This window comes from Bubalus bubalis, chromosome 11 (genome assembly GCF_019923935.1).
Source record: "Bubalus bubalis isolate 160015118507 breed Murrah chromosome 11, NDDB_SH_1, whole genome shotgun sequence".
In the NCBI taxonomy this organism is placed as follows: Eukaryota; Metazoa; Chordata; class Mammalia; order Artiodactyla; family Bovidae; genus Bubalus; species Bubalus bubalis.
In genome coordinates this window covers 83649534-83664997 of record NC_059167.1, presented here as the reverse complement: position 1 = coordinate 83664997, position 15464 = coordinate 83649534, and the positions used below count along the sequence as shown (strand labels likewise).

At 41.7% G+C, this 15464-nt stretch overlaps 1 protein-coding gene and 1 long non-coding RNA gene across 3 annotated transcripts in view; one reads left to right on the top strand and one right to left on the bottom strand.

The window, feature by feature from the left end:
- Positions 1–12196, bottom strand: part of LOC123328178 — a 21080-nt gene extending 8884 nt beyond the window's left edge. The window contains exon 1 of the long non-coding RNA XR_006542959.2: positions 12064–12196. This is a non-coding gene — a long non-coding RNA (uncharacterized LOC123328178). The remainder of the gene's footprint in view (positions 1–12063) is intronic.
- On the top strand, positions 11464–15464 carry LOC112587909 (transmembrane protein 202). Of its 2 annotated transcripts, XM_025296201.3 has the most exons (5): positions 11464–11559; positions 12162–12411; positions 13023–13169; positions 13716–13847; positions 14728–15464. In XM_025296201.3, exons 1-5 carry the CDS (start codon positions 11482–11484, stop codon positions 14946–14948), a joined length of 828 nt encoding a protein of 275 aa, XP_025151986.2. In that variant the 5' UTR covers positions 11464–11481; the 3' UTR covers positions 14949–15464. The 2 variants fall into 2 exon arrangements, with proteins under 2 accessions (XP_025151986.2, XP_025151988.2); XM_025296203.3 differs by lacking the exon at positions 13023–13169.

Genomic DNA, 15464 nt, shown 5'->3' with positions numbered 1-15464 from the left:
TAGTCTATTCAGTAAACTGACAGCTTCTTTCTAGGCTGGGGGTTATGTGAACCAGACATCTGTAAACTCTGAAATTCCCTTTTTTTTTTTTTTACTCTGAAATTCTATATGCTCTTTTCTGTGAAAGGGCCATACTGTCCTTTTTAAATTTATTTTTAATTGGAGGATAATTGCTTTACAATGTTGTGTTAGTTTCTGCCATACAGCAACGTGAACTCCATCAGATTCTTGATAGGGCTCTGACCCTTCTGATTCTTTAGGGATCTATTATGTCTTTCCAAGTCAAATGAGGCTAAAGGACTTTCTTAAGCCTAAGCATATATGTGGACCAAGTTAAAATTTTTCTCCATGTTTTATATACTGTGTAAGACAAGTAAGGGTAGGGGCATTCAGGTAAACACATGAATATTTTGATGGCTAGAGATCCCTTTTAAACTCAGACCAGATTCCACACAGAAGGTCCCGGGACATTCATCCTGTCTTTTATTCCTTTAGTAGCTGTCGCTATGCTTCTGTTGGTTGAGGTCCATCCTTCTTCTCCTCAAGCCTGGCAATAGAATGGAATAGTGGCCAGTTTCACCCCTTGCTGCTCGTAAAGATAAGCCTTGGGATCCTTTTGTCTTAAAGATTCATTGATAATCATTGTATAAAACAAACATAACAGCTCTAATAATCCTGGCCACCCCCATCAGTAATTACCAATCATTTCCAGATGGTAACTGGAAGACTGTTAGGTTAATACTTCTGCTTTTATTCTTAAAGGTCGGAGTTAAGCAGCACATGCATGTGTATACCCATCCACAGAGACACACACAAACGCATGAATATAGATATACCCCATTTTGACCCTGCCTTAGAAAACCCTTCTCTCCATGTTGGTGATCTTAGTTAGGGCAGATTCTAGTGTCCCCCTGCTTCAAGGGGCCTCATTTCAGAGGCTCTTCAGGCTGTTCCTGGGCCTTTGTCTGGTTGTTAGATATGGAGTTCAAGTCCAGCTTCCCCTCCTCTTGTCACCACTCACACTAAGTATACCCTACAAGTTGACCAATTCAGAACTTAGTGGGTTCAGAAGTTTTATTTATTGTATGATTTGGTTTGAAGACTGTAATTATATGACTAAGGAGTTAAGTACTGATGACTCGTCAGGGAATGGAAGTTATAACTGCGGTGAGAAGGAGGAAGCAGGTGTGAATGAGAAGGAAGGATGCTAGTTCTTCAGAAAGTAAGCATCACGGCCCTGGTTATTACCAGAGGATAGTAGCTAAGTTTTCTACTTTGCTATTAGAGAATGATCTTTAAGAATAGAGAGCCCTTAATTGCTCCTTTAGAAACTGAATGCTTGGGATTTTTCTGATGATTCAGTGGTTACGGGATTTTTCTGATGATTCAGTGGTTAAGAATATGCCTTCCAATGCAGGCAACAAGGGTACCATCCCTGGTCAAGGCACCAAGGTCCCACATGCCATGGGGCAACTTAGCCTGTGTGCTGGAGAAAATGGTGCACCACAATGATAGATCCTGTGTGCCACAACTAAGACCTGACTCAGCCAAATAAATAAGAAGAAACTGAATGCTCTATTTTCTTCTTACTCTCTTTCTTTGCTTGCAGAGAATCCCTTTAAAAAGCTTAAATAGACCTCCAATTAGATAGCTCATGGTGGGGGGGGGACTTTCCTTATGGTCCAGTGACTAAGACTCAGAGGGCCTGGGTTCAATCCCTGGTCAGGGACGTAGATCCCACATACCACAACTAAAGGACTCACATGACACAAAGAAGTTCAAAGATCCCACTTGCCACAATTAAGACGTGGTGCAGCCAAAAAATACTAAAAAAAAAAAAAGTGGTGGGAATGGCTCATTAATGACCCTTTGCTACATTCCCTCTGCTCCAGATACATTACATGACAGATGAAGGGAGAAGGAGAGAGGGCAGGGGGAAACACACATGTATAGCTAGGTCAAAACAAGACAAGCATTTTCAAAAAACAGAAAAATAACAAAACCACCATGCTGTGATTGAGTTAAGCCAAAGACTTATTGGGCTCCAAGTCCAAAAGTTTGGCAGAGGTGAACAGGAAGACAGTTCCTGTGAACTGAAAAGGACTAAAAGTGCTTCTCAAGATATGGACTAGAGCCAAATTCCCAGCTCTAGTTCAAACTAGGGACTTAAAAGAAGCTGAGGACTTCCCTAGTTGCGCAGTGGATAAGAATCTGCCTGCCAATGCAGGGGTCATGGGTTCTATCCCGGGTCCATGAAGATCCCACATGCCGCAGAGCAACTAAGCCCCTGCACCACAGTTACTGAACCTGTGCTCTACAAGCCCATGCTCTCGAGCCTGCCAGCCTCAACTACCAAGCCTGTGTACCCCAGAGCCTGTGCTCCACAACAGCAGAAACCACTACAATGAGAAGCCCATGCATCACAACTAGAGAGTAACTAGAGCAACTAGAGAAAGCCCAGCCCATGCAAAACAACAAAGGCCTAATGCAGCCAAAAATGAATAAATTAATAAATTAATTTTAAAGATACTTTAAGAAAAGAAAATCGAGGCTGCAGTTTATTTGGAACTACAGATCCAAAGAGGTAAAAGGGCACAAGTACAACCCTGCTTTATGAAGCAGAGCATTGATTCATTAACTGGGTTATAACAGAACAGGAAATCTGAAATATCTTATGAGACCTGACCCTGTACTGGGATCTTTGGCCAAAATAAGGAAATCCCCAAACTATCAGATGGAATGAGCATACAAGAAGAAAAAGAAACAAAAAGAGCCAGGAAAAATTTTTTGGTGCTTGAAAATAGGAATTCTAACCATATAAAGAAATGTTCATTTCATTTTATTGATTATCTGCTCTAATTTTTATTAATTTTTTTCTTCAATTGACTTTGCATTTAATTCGCTGTTATTCCAGTTTCCTAAGGAGCATAGATTATTGATTTTAGATCATTTTTCTTTACTAATACATGCACTCAATGCTATAAATTTCCCTCTAAACCCTGCTTTTGCTGCACCCCACAAATTTTGGCAAGATCTATTTTTCATTGTCATTTAGTTCAAAATATTTAAAAATTTTAAGTTCTCTTGAAGTTTTTTCTTTGATCTGTGTGTTATTTAGAAGTCTGTTATTTAATCTCCAAGTGTTTAGGGAATTTTCTAGTTGTCTTTCTATAGTTGAATTTTAGTTTAATTCCATTGTGGTTTGAGAGCACATACAGTATAATTTTAATACTTCCAAATTTGTTAAGGTGTGTTTTATGGCCCAGAATGTGGTCCATCTTAGTGGATATTCCACGTGAACTTAAGAAAAATTTTCCTGTTGTTGCCCTGAAGTAGACTATCACTGTCAGTTATATCCAGTTGGTTGATGGTGTCCTCATTAATGTTCTAGTTGCTAGAGCTGTCCATTTCTGATGAAGAGTGTTGAAGTTTCATGGCAAATAGATGGGGAAACAGTGGAAATAGTGACCAACTTTATTTTTGGGGCTCCAAAATCACTGCAGATAGTGACTGCAGCCATGAAATTAATTAAAAGATGCTTGCTCCTTGGAAGAAAAGTTATGACCAATCTAGACAGCATATTAAAAAGCAGAGACATTACTTTGCCAGCAAAGGTCCATCTAGTCAAGGCTGTGGTTTTTCCAGTGGTCATGTATGGATGTCCGAGTTGGACTATAAAGAAAGCTGGCTGCCGAAGAATTGATGCTTTTGAACTGTGGTGTTGGAGAAGACTCTTGAGAGTCCCTTGAACAGCAAGGGGATCCAACCAGTCCATCCTAAAGGAGATCAGTCCTGAATATTCATTGAAAGGACTGATGCTGCAGCTGAAACTCCAATACTTTGGCCACCTGATGCGAAGAGCTGACTCATTGGAAAAGACCCTGATGCTGGGAAAGATTGAAGGCAGAGGGAGAAGGGGATGACAGAGGATGAGATGGTTGGATGGCATCACCGACTCAATGGACGTGAGTTTGAGTAAACTCCGGGAGCTGGTGATGGACAGGGAAACCTGGCGTACTGCAGTCCATGGGGTCGCAAAGAGTTGGACACAACTGAGAGACTGAACTGAACTGAACTGCTGAAGTTTCCAACTATGATAATGGATTAATCTATTTGTTCTTGCAGTTTTATCAGTACGTGGCTCATGTCCTGTTGTTAGGCACATACACTATAAGGATTGCTATGTATTAAGGGATTGACCATTTCATCATTATGTAACATTCCTCTTTATCCCTTACAACCTTCCTTTTTCTAAAGTCTGCTCTGTCTGAACTTGGTAAAACTATTACTAGTTTTATTAAGGAACTATTACTAGTAGTAGTAGGAACTATTACTTCCTACTTTCATTGGATTAGTGTTAGCATGGCATATCTATCTTCATCCCTTTCTGTTCAGTTCAGTTCAGTCACTCAGTCATGTCCGACTCTTTGCGACCCCATGAACTGCAGCACGCCAGGCCTCCCTGTCCATCACCAACTCCCAGAGTCCACCCAAACCCATGTCCATTGAGTTGGTGATGCCATCCAACCATCTCATCCTCTGTCATCCCCTTCTCCTCTGCCTTCAATCTTTCCCAGCATCCGGATCTTTTCCAAGGAGTCAGCTCTTCACAGCAGGTGGCCAAAGTATTGGAGTTTCAGCTTCAACATCAGTCCTTCCGATGAACACCCAGGACTGATCTCCTTTAGGATGGACTGGTTGGATCTCCTTGCTGTCCAAGGGATGCTCAAGAGTCTTCTCCAACACCACAGTTCAAAAGCATCAATTCTTCCACGCTCAGCTAAGGATGTCCAACTCCCATATCCATACATGACCACTGGAAAAGCCATAGCCTTGACTAGACAGACCTTTGTTGGCAAAGTAATGTCTCTGCTTTTTAATATGCTGCCTAGGTTGGTCACAACTTTCCTTCCAAGGAGTAAGCGTCTTTTAATTTCATGGCTGCAATCACCATCTGCAGTGATTTTGAAGCCCAGAAAAATAAAGTCAGTCACTGTTCCTACTGTTTCCCCATCTATTTGCCATGAAGTGATGGGACCGGATGCCATGATCTTCGTTTTCTGAACGTTGAGCTTTAAGCCAACTTTTCCACTCTCCTCTTTCACTTTTATCTATATGTGTCTTTATTTTAATTAGGCTTCTCTTAGACAACATAGAGCTGGGTCTTCTTTTTTGACTCACTCCAAAAATCTGTTTTCTAATTGGTATATATAGACCATTGATGTTTAAATTGATTATTGATATAATCGGATTAATATCTACCATATTTGTCACTATTTTCTATTTGTTGCCCTTGTTCATTGTTCCTATCTTTGTCTTCCTCTCTATTTTTGTCTTTTTTGGTTCTAACTGAGCATTTTATGGACTTTCCAAGTGGCACTCACAGTAAAGAACCCACCTGCCAATGCAGAAGACCAAAGAGATGTGAGTTTGATCCCTGGGTCAGGAAGATCCCCTGGAGGAGGGCATGGCAACCCACTCCAGTATTCTTGCCTGGAGAATTCCATGGACAGAGGAGCCTCGTGGACTACAGCCCATAGGGCTGCAAAGAGTTGGACTTGACTGAAGTGACAGCATGCGCACGCAAGAGCATTTTATGTGATTCTGTTTCTGTCTTTTCTTAGCATATTAGTTATACATCTTGTATTTATTATTTTTTAGTGGTTATTATTTTTTTAGTGGTTATCTTTGACTTTGCAAAATCCATTTACAACTAATTCAACTTCCATTTTCAAATAACACTATGCCACTCACGGGTAGTGCAGGTACCTAATAATAACAAAAGAATCCTAACTCCTCCCTCCTGTCACTTATATCATTGCTGTCATTAATTTCACTCACACATGAGCATATATAAGTGATACATTGTTGATGTTATCATTTTAAACTATTATCTGTTAGATCAATTAAGAATAAGAAAAATGAATGTGTTTATTTTACCTTCAGTTATTCCTTCTCTTATGCTTTTCCTTTCTTTATATAAAGTTTCTGACTTGTATCATTTTCCTCCCCTCTGAAGAACTTCATTTAAAATTTCCTGCAAAAAAATAAATAAATAAAATTTCCTGCAAGACAGGTTTATTGATAACAAATTCTGTCAGTGTTAGTCTGTCTGGGTAAGTCCTTATTTCCACTTCACTTTTGGAGGTAATTTCACAGGTTACAGAATTCTAGGTTGGGTTTTTTTCTCTCTCAACACTTTAAATATTTCACTCCAGTCTCTTCTTGCTGGTATGGCATCTGATGAGAAGTCAGGTGTGATTCTTTTCTTTGCTCCTTTATTGGTAAGGTGCTTCCCCCTACCCTACCCCTGGCTTCTTTCAAGATTTTTTTGCTACCTTTGATTTTATGCAGTTGAAATATGATATGCCTAGGTGTAGTTTTTCTTTTCTTTTGTCATTTATCCTGCTTTTCATATTCTCTAAAATTCCTGAACCTGTGGTTTGGTGTCTGACATCAATTTGGGGAAAATTCTCCATCTTATTGCTTCAAATATTCCTTTATTCCTCTTTCTTCTTTTTCCGGCATCCTGACTTCATGTATGGTACCTCTTTAGTAGGTGTCCCACAGTTCACAGATACTCTGTTCCATTATTCTCAGTCTTTTTTCTCTTTGTATTTCTGTTTGGAGGTGTCTATGATATATTCTCATGTTGAGATTATTTCCTCAGCCATGTCCTGTTTACTACTCAGCCCGTCAAAGACATTGTCTGTTTCTATTACTGTGTTTTTCATCTCTAGCATTTCTTTTCAAATTTTTTCTTATGATTGCGATCTCTCTGTTTACATTGCCCCTCTATTCTTGTTTGCTGTCTACTTTGTTCACTAGCACCTTAGCATATTAATCATCGTTTTAATATGTGTGATGATTCTAACATCCCTGTCATATCTGGGTCTAGTTTTAGTGCTTGTTTTGTCTCTCCAAACTATGTCTTTTTTCCTTTTAATATAGCTTGTGATATTTTCTTGATAGCTGGTCAGGACGTACTAGATAAAAGGAACTGTGGTAAATAAGCCTTTAGAAATGTGGTGATAAGGTGTGGAGGAAGGGGAAGCGCTCTATAGTCCTGTGATTACATCTCAGTCTTTTGTTGTGTTTTTGTTTGTTTGTTTGTTTTGTTTTGGCAGTGCCACACAGCTTGTGGGATCTCAGTTCCTCAGCTAGGGACTGAACCCACGCTGTTGGCAGTGAGAGCAGAGTCCTAACCGCTCAGCCACCAGGGAATTCCAAGACTTCCAGTGAACCTATGCTTCTAGACTGTGAGCTTCACAAGCGGTTCTCAGTTCCCACTTAGGTGCAATAGGCTCATCTGAACGGGCTGAAGTTGGGAATTTCACTTCCCTCACAGGTCAGAACAGGCTGGAGTTTGACATTTCCTTTCCCCCAGATTGACTAAACTCTGATAAAACCCCAGCACTTTAGGCTCTGATCAGATAGTTTCTCCTCAGGGAAGTCCTTGTTAAGAAGAACAGAATGCTCCGGTACTTTTTTTTTTTAATGTATTTATTTTTAAATTGAATAACTGCTTTGCAGAATTTTTTGGTTTCTGCCAAATATCAACACGAATCAGCCATAGGTGTATATATATGTCCTCTCCCTCTTGAACCTCCCTCCCATATCCCTCCCCATCCCACCCCTCTAGGTTGTTACAGATCCTCTGTTTGAGTTCCCTGAGTCATACAGAAAATTCCCATTGGCTGTCTATTTTACATATGGTAATGTAAGTTTCCATGTTACTCTCTCCATACATCTCACCCTCTTCTTCCTCCCCGCAGCCCTGCATGTCCATAAGTCTGTCCTTTCTGTCTGTTTCTCCATTGCTGCCCTGCAAATAAATTCATCAGTATCATCTTTCTAGATTCCATATATGTGCATTGGTGTATGATATTTATCTTTCTCTTTCTGACTTACTTCACACTGTGTAATAGGCTCTAGGTTCATCCACCTCATTAGAACTGACTCAGATGAGTTACTTTTTATGGCTGAGTACTCTTCCATTGAATATATGTACCACAGCTTCTTTATCCATTCATCTGTTGATGGACATCTAGGTTGCTTCCATGTTCTAGCTATTGTTAAATAGTGCTTCAGTGAACACTGGGGTACATGTGTCTTTTTCAATTTTGGTTTCCTCAAGGTATATGCCTCGTAGTGGGATTGCTGGGTCATATGGTGGTTTTATTCCTAGTTTTTTAAGGAATCTCCATACTGTCTTCCACAGTAGCTGTTTCAATTTAAATGGTTCCTTTTCCCCTCTCATGGGCCAGAAGTATGGGATTCTCTAATATTCACTGCAAGAACCTGATTAAGTTGCTGGAGGTAAAAGTCACTAAAGTGTGAGGACTTCTCTATGACTGGGTCCCATTGTCTATTTTTTCTTTCTTTACTCATGGTTAATGATTTATTACAAAGGACAATAAAGGACAGGAATGGATAGCCAGATAAAAAGTTACCCTAAGACGAGGTCCCGAGAATAGGGGCTTCTGTCCCTATGGACTTCGGAGTGCATCACCCTCCCAGTATGTGGGTATGTTTTTTTTTAATTGATGTATAGTTGACTTACAACATTATATAGATTTCAGATGTACAACATGGTGATTCACAATTTTTAAAGTTCATAGTTATTTTAAAATGTTGGCTATATTTCCTGGATATATTGCTATGCAACATATCCCTGTACCTTATTTACTTTGTACATTATAGTTTGTAAGGGGGCCATAGTTTCTAATCTCTCAGACTTATTCACACTGAACCTTCCAGTGCAGATTTTCCTACTCTGGTACTAATTTCTGCAGACGTTTCTGTTCTAGTAAGTTTTAATTTCCTATTTTTGCCTTTCTGACTCTCCAGTTCTGCAGGGTCACAGTTTGCTTTGGGATCTAAGAAGAGTTGTTGATTTTTTTTTTTCAATTTGTTTAGCTTTTTTACTTGTTGTTATAATGGAGTGACAACTTCCAAGCTCCTTGCATGCCAGACTGGAAACCAGAAATCCAGTCTTTCTCTTTTACCTTTCTAATTTTCAAGCAATCAAGAAACCTCACCTATGGACTTCCCTGGCAGTCCAGGGGTTAAGACTGCACTTCCCCTGCAGTGGACAAGGCTTCCATCCCTGATCAGGAAATGAAGATCCTGCATGCCACGTGGTGCGGCCAAAAAAGAATAATATTTTTAAAACAGAAAAGAAACAGCACCTAATCATTATGATGTTCCAGGCACTGATGTTGAGCATACACAGCTGAATAGGCTGTGTCCCTGCTGCTGAAGGACGTTGTAGACTAGAAGGAGATACAGACAGACCAGTTGCGAAACTATGTGATGAAGGTTACGAAAGGACAAGTACAAAGTGCTGTAGGAGCACAAATTCTGGGATTGAGGGCTGGGTTCAGAGAAAGCTCCTCTCAAAAGTTAAGAGTAGAATGACTTTTTAAATTTATTTTAAAAGTTTTTATTGAAGCACACTTGCTTTAAAATATTGTATTACCTTCTACTGTACAGTAAAGTGAATTAGCTATATGTGTACATATAGCCCCTCTTTTTTTGGATTTCCTTTCCATTATAGGTCACCACAGAGCACTGAGAAGAGTTCCCTGTGCTATATAATAGGTTCTTATTAGTTATCTATTTTATAAGACAAGAGTGACTCTTGACTAAAGTTAATAAAGATAGGCTGGGAAGTGTGATAGGTACCATGTGCAAGGTAGCCAACATTTGCACCAAGTGCAAATGAAGGACCATGTTAGGTTAGGAAACTGCAAGAAGAATAAAATGATTTGGAGCACAAGGTGAGAAGGAGGGGGAGAATGAGCCTAGACGTCACTAGGTTTTTTTGCTCCACGGCAGTAAGGACCATGTCCAGCAGGAAACAGATGGCTTTGCTCAAACTGAGTCTAAAAGACTTAAGGAATTATTTACAAGGACCCCTAGGACTGAAGAAGATTTTGGAAAACCATCAGTGAGAAGAGTCATTACCACCCCTAAGACTGATCATGTAAATGAAAGGAACACGTGACCAGAATAGAAAAGGGTGACTCTATGGAGAAGACTAGCTTATCAGGAACTCTCCTTAGGGAAAGGGACATAGACAACCCTCGTAGTACTCTGTTAAGGAGAGAACCAGTGAAAAAACACATTGATCTCTACACCTCTGATCTTCTGCCCATGCCTCCCATTGGTCAAACTTCATCAGAGGCTGGATGGAAAGAAAAGCCCAAATTGGTCAGTTCCTTGAACAATGATGGGGAGCAGATCTGGAGGGGCATGTGGAAGATCACCAACAAATCACTGCACCTCCCAGTACCTGACACAATACCTCACACAAATGAGTGATTGGATGACTGAATGAGGTTGAATAGTGAGCAGAAACTCCATCTTGTTGGGTTTCACTGATTCATGCTAACATAATTCTACTTCATAGCAGTGGGGAACAATCAGAGAATTTAAGCAAAAGAGAGACACAATCAGATTTGCATTAACAACATCAATCTTGGTAAATCTGTGGAGAATAAACTGAAGGAGAGCAAACTTGGTAGCAGAGAGACCAGGCACAAGGCCATTGCAGAAATCCGGGACTGACATGACATATCCTGCTAAGTCGCTTCAGTCGTGTCCGACTCTGTGTGACCCCATAGACGGCAGCCCACCAGGCTCCCCCGTCCCTGGGATTCTCCAGGCAAGAACACTGGAGTGGGTTGCCATTTCCTTCTCCAGTGCATAAAAGTGAAAAGTGAAAGTGAAGTCGCTGAGTCGTATCTGACTCCTAGCGACCCCACAGACTGCGGCCCACCAGGCTCCTCCATCCATGGAATTTTCCAGGCAAGAGTACTGGAGTGGAGTGCCATTGCCTTCTCCATGACATATCCTAAAGGAGTGGAAACAAAAATACAAGGTGGGCTTGAGAACATTAAAGAGGTAGAATTGGCATAACACATTGTGATTGACTGGTGGGAGGTAATAAAAGGGTATGGGGGTCTTCCCTAGTGTGGTGCAGTGGCTAAGACTCTGAGTTCCCAATGCAGGGGAACTGGTTTCAAACCCTGGTCAAGGAACTAGATTCTGCATGCTGCAACTAAAGATCCCACATGCTGCCAATGAAGGCTGAAGATCCTGCGTGCTGCAACTAAGATCCTGTGCAGCCAAATAAAAAGAAGAAGAATAAATATTTTAAAGAAGAAAAGGGTACAGGATGGGGGTTCAGGATGGAAAGAGGATGACTCCATTTCTTAAAGACCTCTTAGGTGTTGATGCGTCTGTGAGAAATCTGAGGTCAGCGTGCAGATTGCTGTAGGAGTCTGGAGTTCAACAGAGACCTGGGTGGGAGTCTTGGATTGGATCAGATCTGGCAGATGAGACAGACACAGTACCCATGCTTCGTGTTCTGACTCCGGCTGTTTCTGTCCCCTAGGTGGGGGAGGGGCGGGGAAGGGTGTTGGGAGGGGCTTAAGTTCTTTGGCAGTTGGCTACAGCAGTGAGCCAGGAGCCAGGATGGAGAGAAGAGAAGGAAATGAAAGGGCCCTCCAGAGCGTTTACAACATCAGCAGAACGAGCCACCCAACCTACAGGGTGTGTGAGTGTGTCTGCATGTGTGCTCAACTGTGTCCGACTAATTGTGACCCCATGGACTGTAGCCCACCAGGCCCTTCTGTCTACGGGATTTTCTAGGCAATAATACTGGGATGGGTTGCCATCACAGAGTGGGGAAAGCCTTTCTGTGAGCCAGGTAGGGGTTGAAGTCCTTTCTGAGGCAGCAGCTTGTGTGTGTCATGGGGCAAGTGTCGAGGTAGGAGAGGCAAAACTCCATTTTTTAAAAACTGGGGAGAGGTGAAATGGAGTATTTTTTTAAATTAACACAATATTGAATGGGGGATTTTTGCTGAAATAAATGCCTGAGGCAGGCGATTTGTTAGGGAAGTGAATGTTGAAAGGTCTCCAGTCAATAAAGTTCAGGTCAGGAAAGATGTATTAATACATCTCCGGTCAATAAGTTGTTAAAATTGAAAAACGGTTGTGGGAGGCTGGGGCCAGAGGAGAAAAATACCCTGAAGTGTGGAGGGAAGGAGGACTTACCCCCAGCCCAAGTCAGAGCTTGACTTTTCTGTGGTTGGAGATGGAGACGCCTGGGTTGAGATTCCTTCCGTGATGTCTTCCTCTCTTCCACACCACAGCCAATTCTGCCCCGGATGCACCGCTTCTCTTCCATACCGCCCTACCTGCGCCGGTTCCTGCAGAAAAGCCGCAGCTGCGTTCGCCATCTTTGTGCTTGCTCATCGGGCTTCAACTGCGTCCTGCTGCTCTGCTTGTCCCCTTTACACTGGGTGCAGTTCGTGGTGCTGAAGGACAGGCAGAAGCTCTTGACGGGGCTCTGGACCTTATGCCACCATGATCTCTGCTGGGGCAACACTTTGAAGGCCCCCTGTGAGTACTTTCCAGATTCCAGCCCCCTCCTTTGGTACACCCACCCTGTCAGATCCCCCCACCGCTCACCACTCTCTTTTCTCCTGCTAACCCTGACCCACACCCCCTCACTGATTCACCAGCATGTACGGACAGCGCCTGCAAGCATGGCACCTTTGTGTGAGTTTGTCTCATCCAAGCTTCCTCAACGACTTAAAAGCCAAAGCCCCTTTATTATTGGAAGCTAATGCCTGCTGACCTTTGCACTTACAACTTCCCTCAGAAAAAGAAATATTGGTCATTCTATGCCTTTATATGAGAGTTACCTCATAACATGCCTCTTAAGATTATGGTTCTAATTTCAGCCTTTCCCTCCTTGTGGAGTAAATTATTTCCTTCCTCGTTAAAGGAATTCCACCTGTCAATGAGGAGGTCGAAAGAGGGTCCTTATGGGTGCCTGTGAAGCACCGCCCCCCCCCAACTTGGGGGCTCCTTACTCTGACTCCATTGCATGTAAGACAAGCCCTGATTCCATCGTCCTTTGTTCCTCACCCCTTCCCAAGACCCTGTTCAGCCTTCTATAAGGCAGGTGTCCTTCATTCAAGCCTCTCCTTTTCCCCTTCCCCTGGCAGACTACCTCCAGTTCTCCAGGGCCTTCTTCCTCATCTCTGCCTTCACCATCCTCATTATTATTATATGGTTCAGCATCTCTCTCACCAAAGGGCCAGGAGACAAAACCTACATAGATCTGGGCATATCCATCTTCTGTTTCATTTCAGGTACAACACGATGAGGTTGGAAAAGTTTGTCCCTAGAGTCCTTGCATTTCTTCCCTTCCCAGTGCCATCTCCCTTTCTTTTATCAAGTCATTCCCAGCCTTACATGATACTGCTATCATAAGACCCTTGTCTCTTCCCAAAGGGAAGACAGTTTTCAATAAACTTTTACTCCAGACAGGGCTAATACCTCTGAAAGAGGGGACCCAGAAAATATGATGCTTAATCCAATGGAAACATTTCTAAGGGTTATCTGTGGGACGATAGGGGAGATTAAAGGCTGGAGGCCCTTCTGGCACCTGGAAAATTACCATGTAGCAACTTGCTACTTGTTCTGTCTATATTATCTATAGGCTCCACCTTGACAACTTTACTCCAGTCAAAGCAGAAGGCCTTTGCCAAATGGGTCTTCCCATGACCACTACCATTAATAGGTCTCCATGGCATAATTGAGGCAGTTGAGGATGAAGGCAAGTGCAGAGAGAGGGAAGAGGGTGGAGGCAGAAGGAGGGCTATCACAGGTAGTAATAGCTTTCATTCTGATCCCAGGCACCTGCCTACTCTTCTGCCTCATCTTTTTCCTGGTGCAAGTGAAATTGTATAGTAAGAATGTCTTGGAACCCCATTTCCTGATAGTCTACCACATCAATTGGTTGGGCAGTATCCTCTACATGATGATTGGTGAGTTAAAGCTCTTGTTAGGTAGGGAATGCACAGAAAATGCAATTTTACGTGATTGCTCTTCTATCTCCTTTTCCCTTTCTTTGGGTTGTTTGTTTGGTATATTAGAATCTCATAATTTGGAAGGATTCTACAAGTGTCATTTTCATGTCAATGAACAGTCCTAAAGCAAGTGCTTCCAATTTATCTAAAGCATTTTTTCCAATAATGATACCTGACCCTGAACAGATGTATTCAGGAAGTAGAGAAGGTAAAGATACAACTGAGCTATTCATAGTTCTTCTGCTCTTTCAGAAGATAGTCCCTTAGTTCCCCTCTCCCTTTGTCATATCAAATAAACTCTCCACCTTTATGGATCTCCAGAATAAAGCAGAGCAATAACACTGGCGTTTGCCTGTGCGACACTTCTATAATCTTTCTAAGTCACCTACTTATCTTTATTAACTGCAACAGTAGTCTCCAAACCATTGCCTCACACACTCTCTTCATAAGACCCTTTCTAGCAAACATTCCAAAAAGATATATGTTTGTTTATAAAATATGCACACGTATTAATAATATAGTCATTACACTGTAAAATACACTCAAAAATAGAATTTAAACATTATTTGTTTAAAATATAAAAATAAATTATTATTTTCTTCCTGTGCCCCAGTAAGTTGGTTTGCATACCGCAGGAAAACATTGTATTACAGAAAAACTAGGACTAATGTTTTGAATTCCAAGCCCCTAAAGACAATGAACAGGATGTTCATAAATGTGTTATTAATCAAATCCCATTATAATTAAGTTAGTGTTACTCTTCAGGGGTGTTTGATGACTTGAGATTTTATCTATTACTCATCCACAATGCTGACCTTGACCTTTTCTTTTTCTCTAGGGTTCCTCTCTGTACTCAATCACTTAAGTTCTCAAGTTCCTCCTCCAGATCAAAACCTCCTCGTGATCCCTATAATAAGGACAAGGGTAGGAAATATGGCCACAGTGAAATTGAGTCTATCTGAGGGAGACTCAGGTGTTTCTTCATGCATGAGTAAGGCACCAGAAAGACAGTTGAGTTCAGTGGTACAATCAAGGGCCCAAGCAGAAGCCGAGACATAGACAGAGCCAGAGATACACACAGGGCCAGAGATAGGAAGTGAGTCAGTAATATGGAATGGGTTAATAGTTCAGGCAAGGTCAGCTACTGAGGTAGAACCAGCTGACACAGCAGAGTAGAGAACACAGTAGCAACTGTGAATATGTCAGGCAATAGACCTGACATTAATGAAAAGAAAATGAAGACCAGGGTGATGAAGACAGACTCAGTTGAGAAAAATGATGATAACGAGACAAAAAAAAGTTAATCTTCGATCCAGGGTAGTAGAGGGCAGAGAAAGAATAAAAACAAAACAAGGCCCTGCAGAGAGATTTCCCTTCAGAGCTGAAGATATTTGGTTGATTCTGTTTGAAGAGGAGTAGGAGTATCAGAGGTAATTCTGAGAGGAGATTAGGATGACTGTTGAATCCCACCCCCCACTAGATTATGCCTCACTCACCTAATAGGTTGATATTATGCATGAAAGAGAGTCATTTGTATGCTATAGGTCCAAGATGCCAACAACCTATAAATCACAA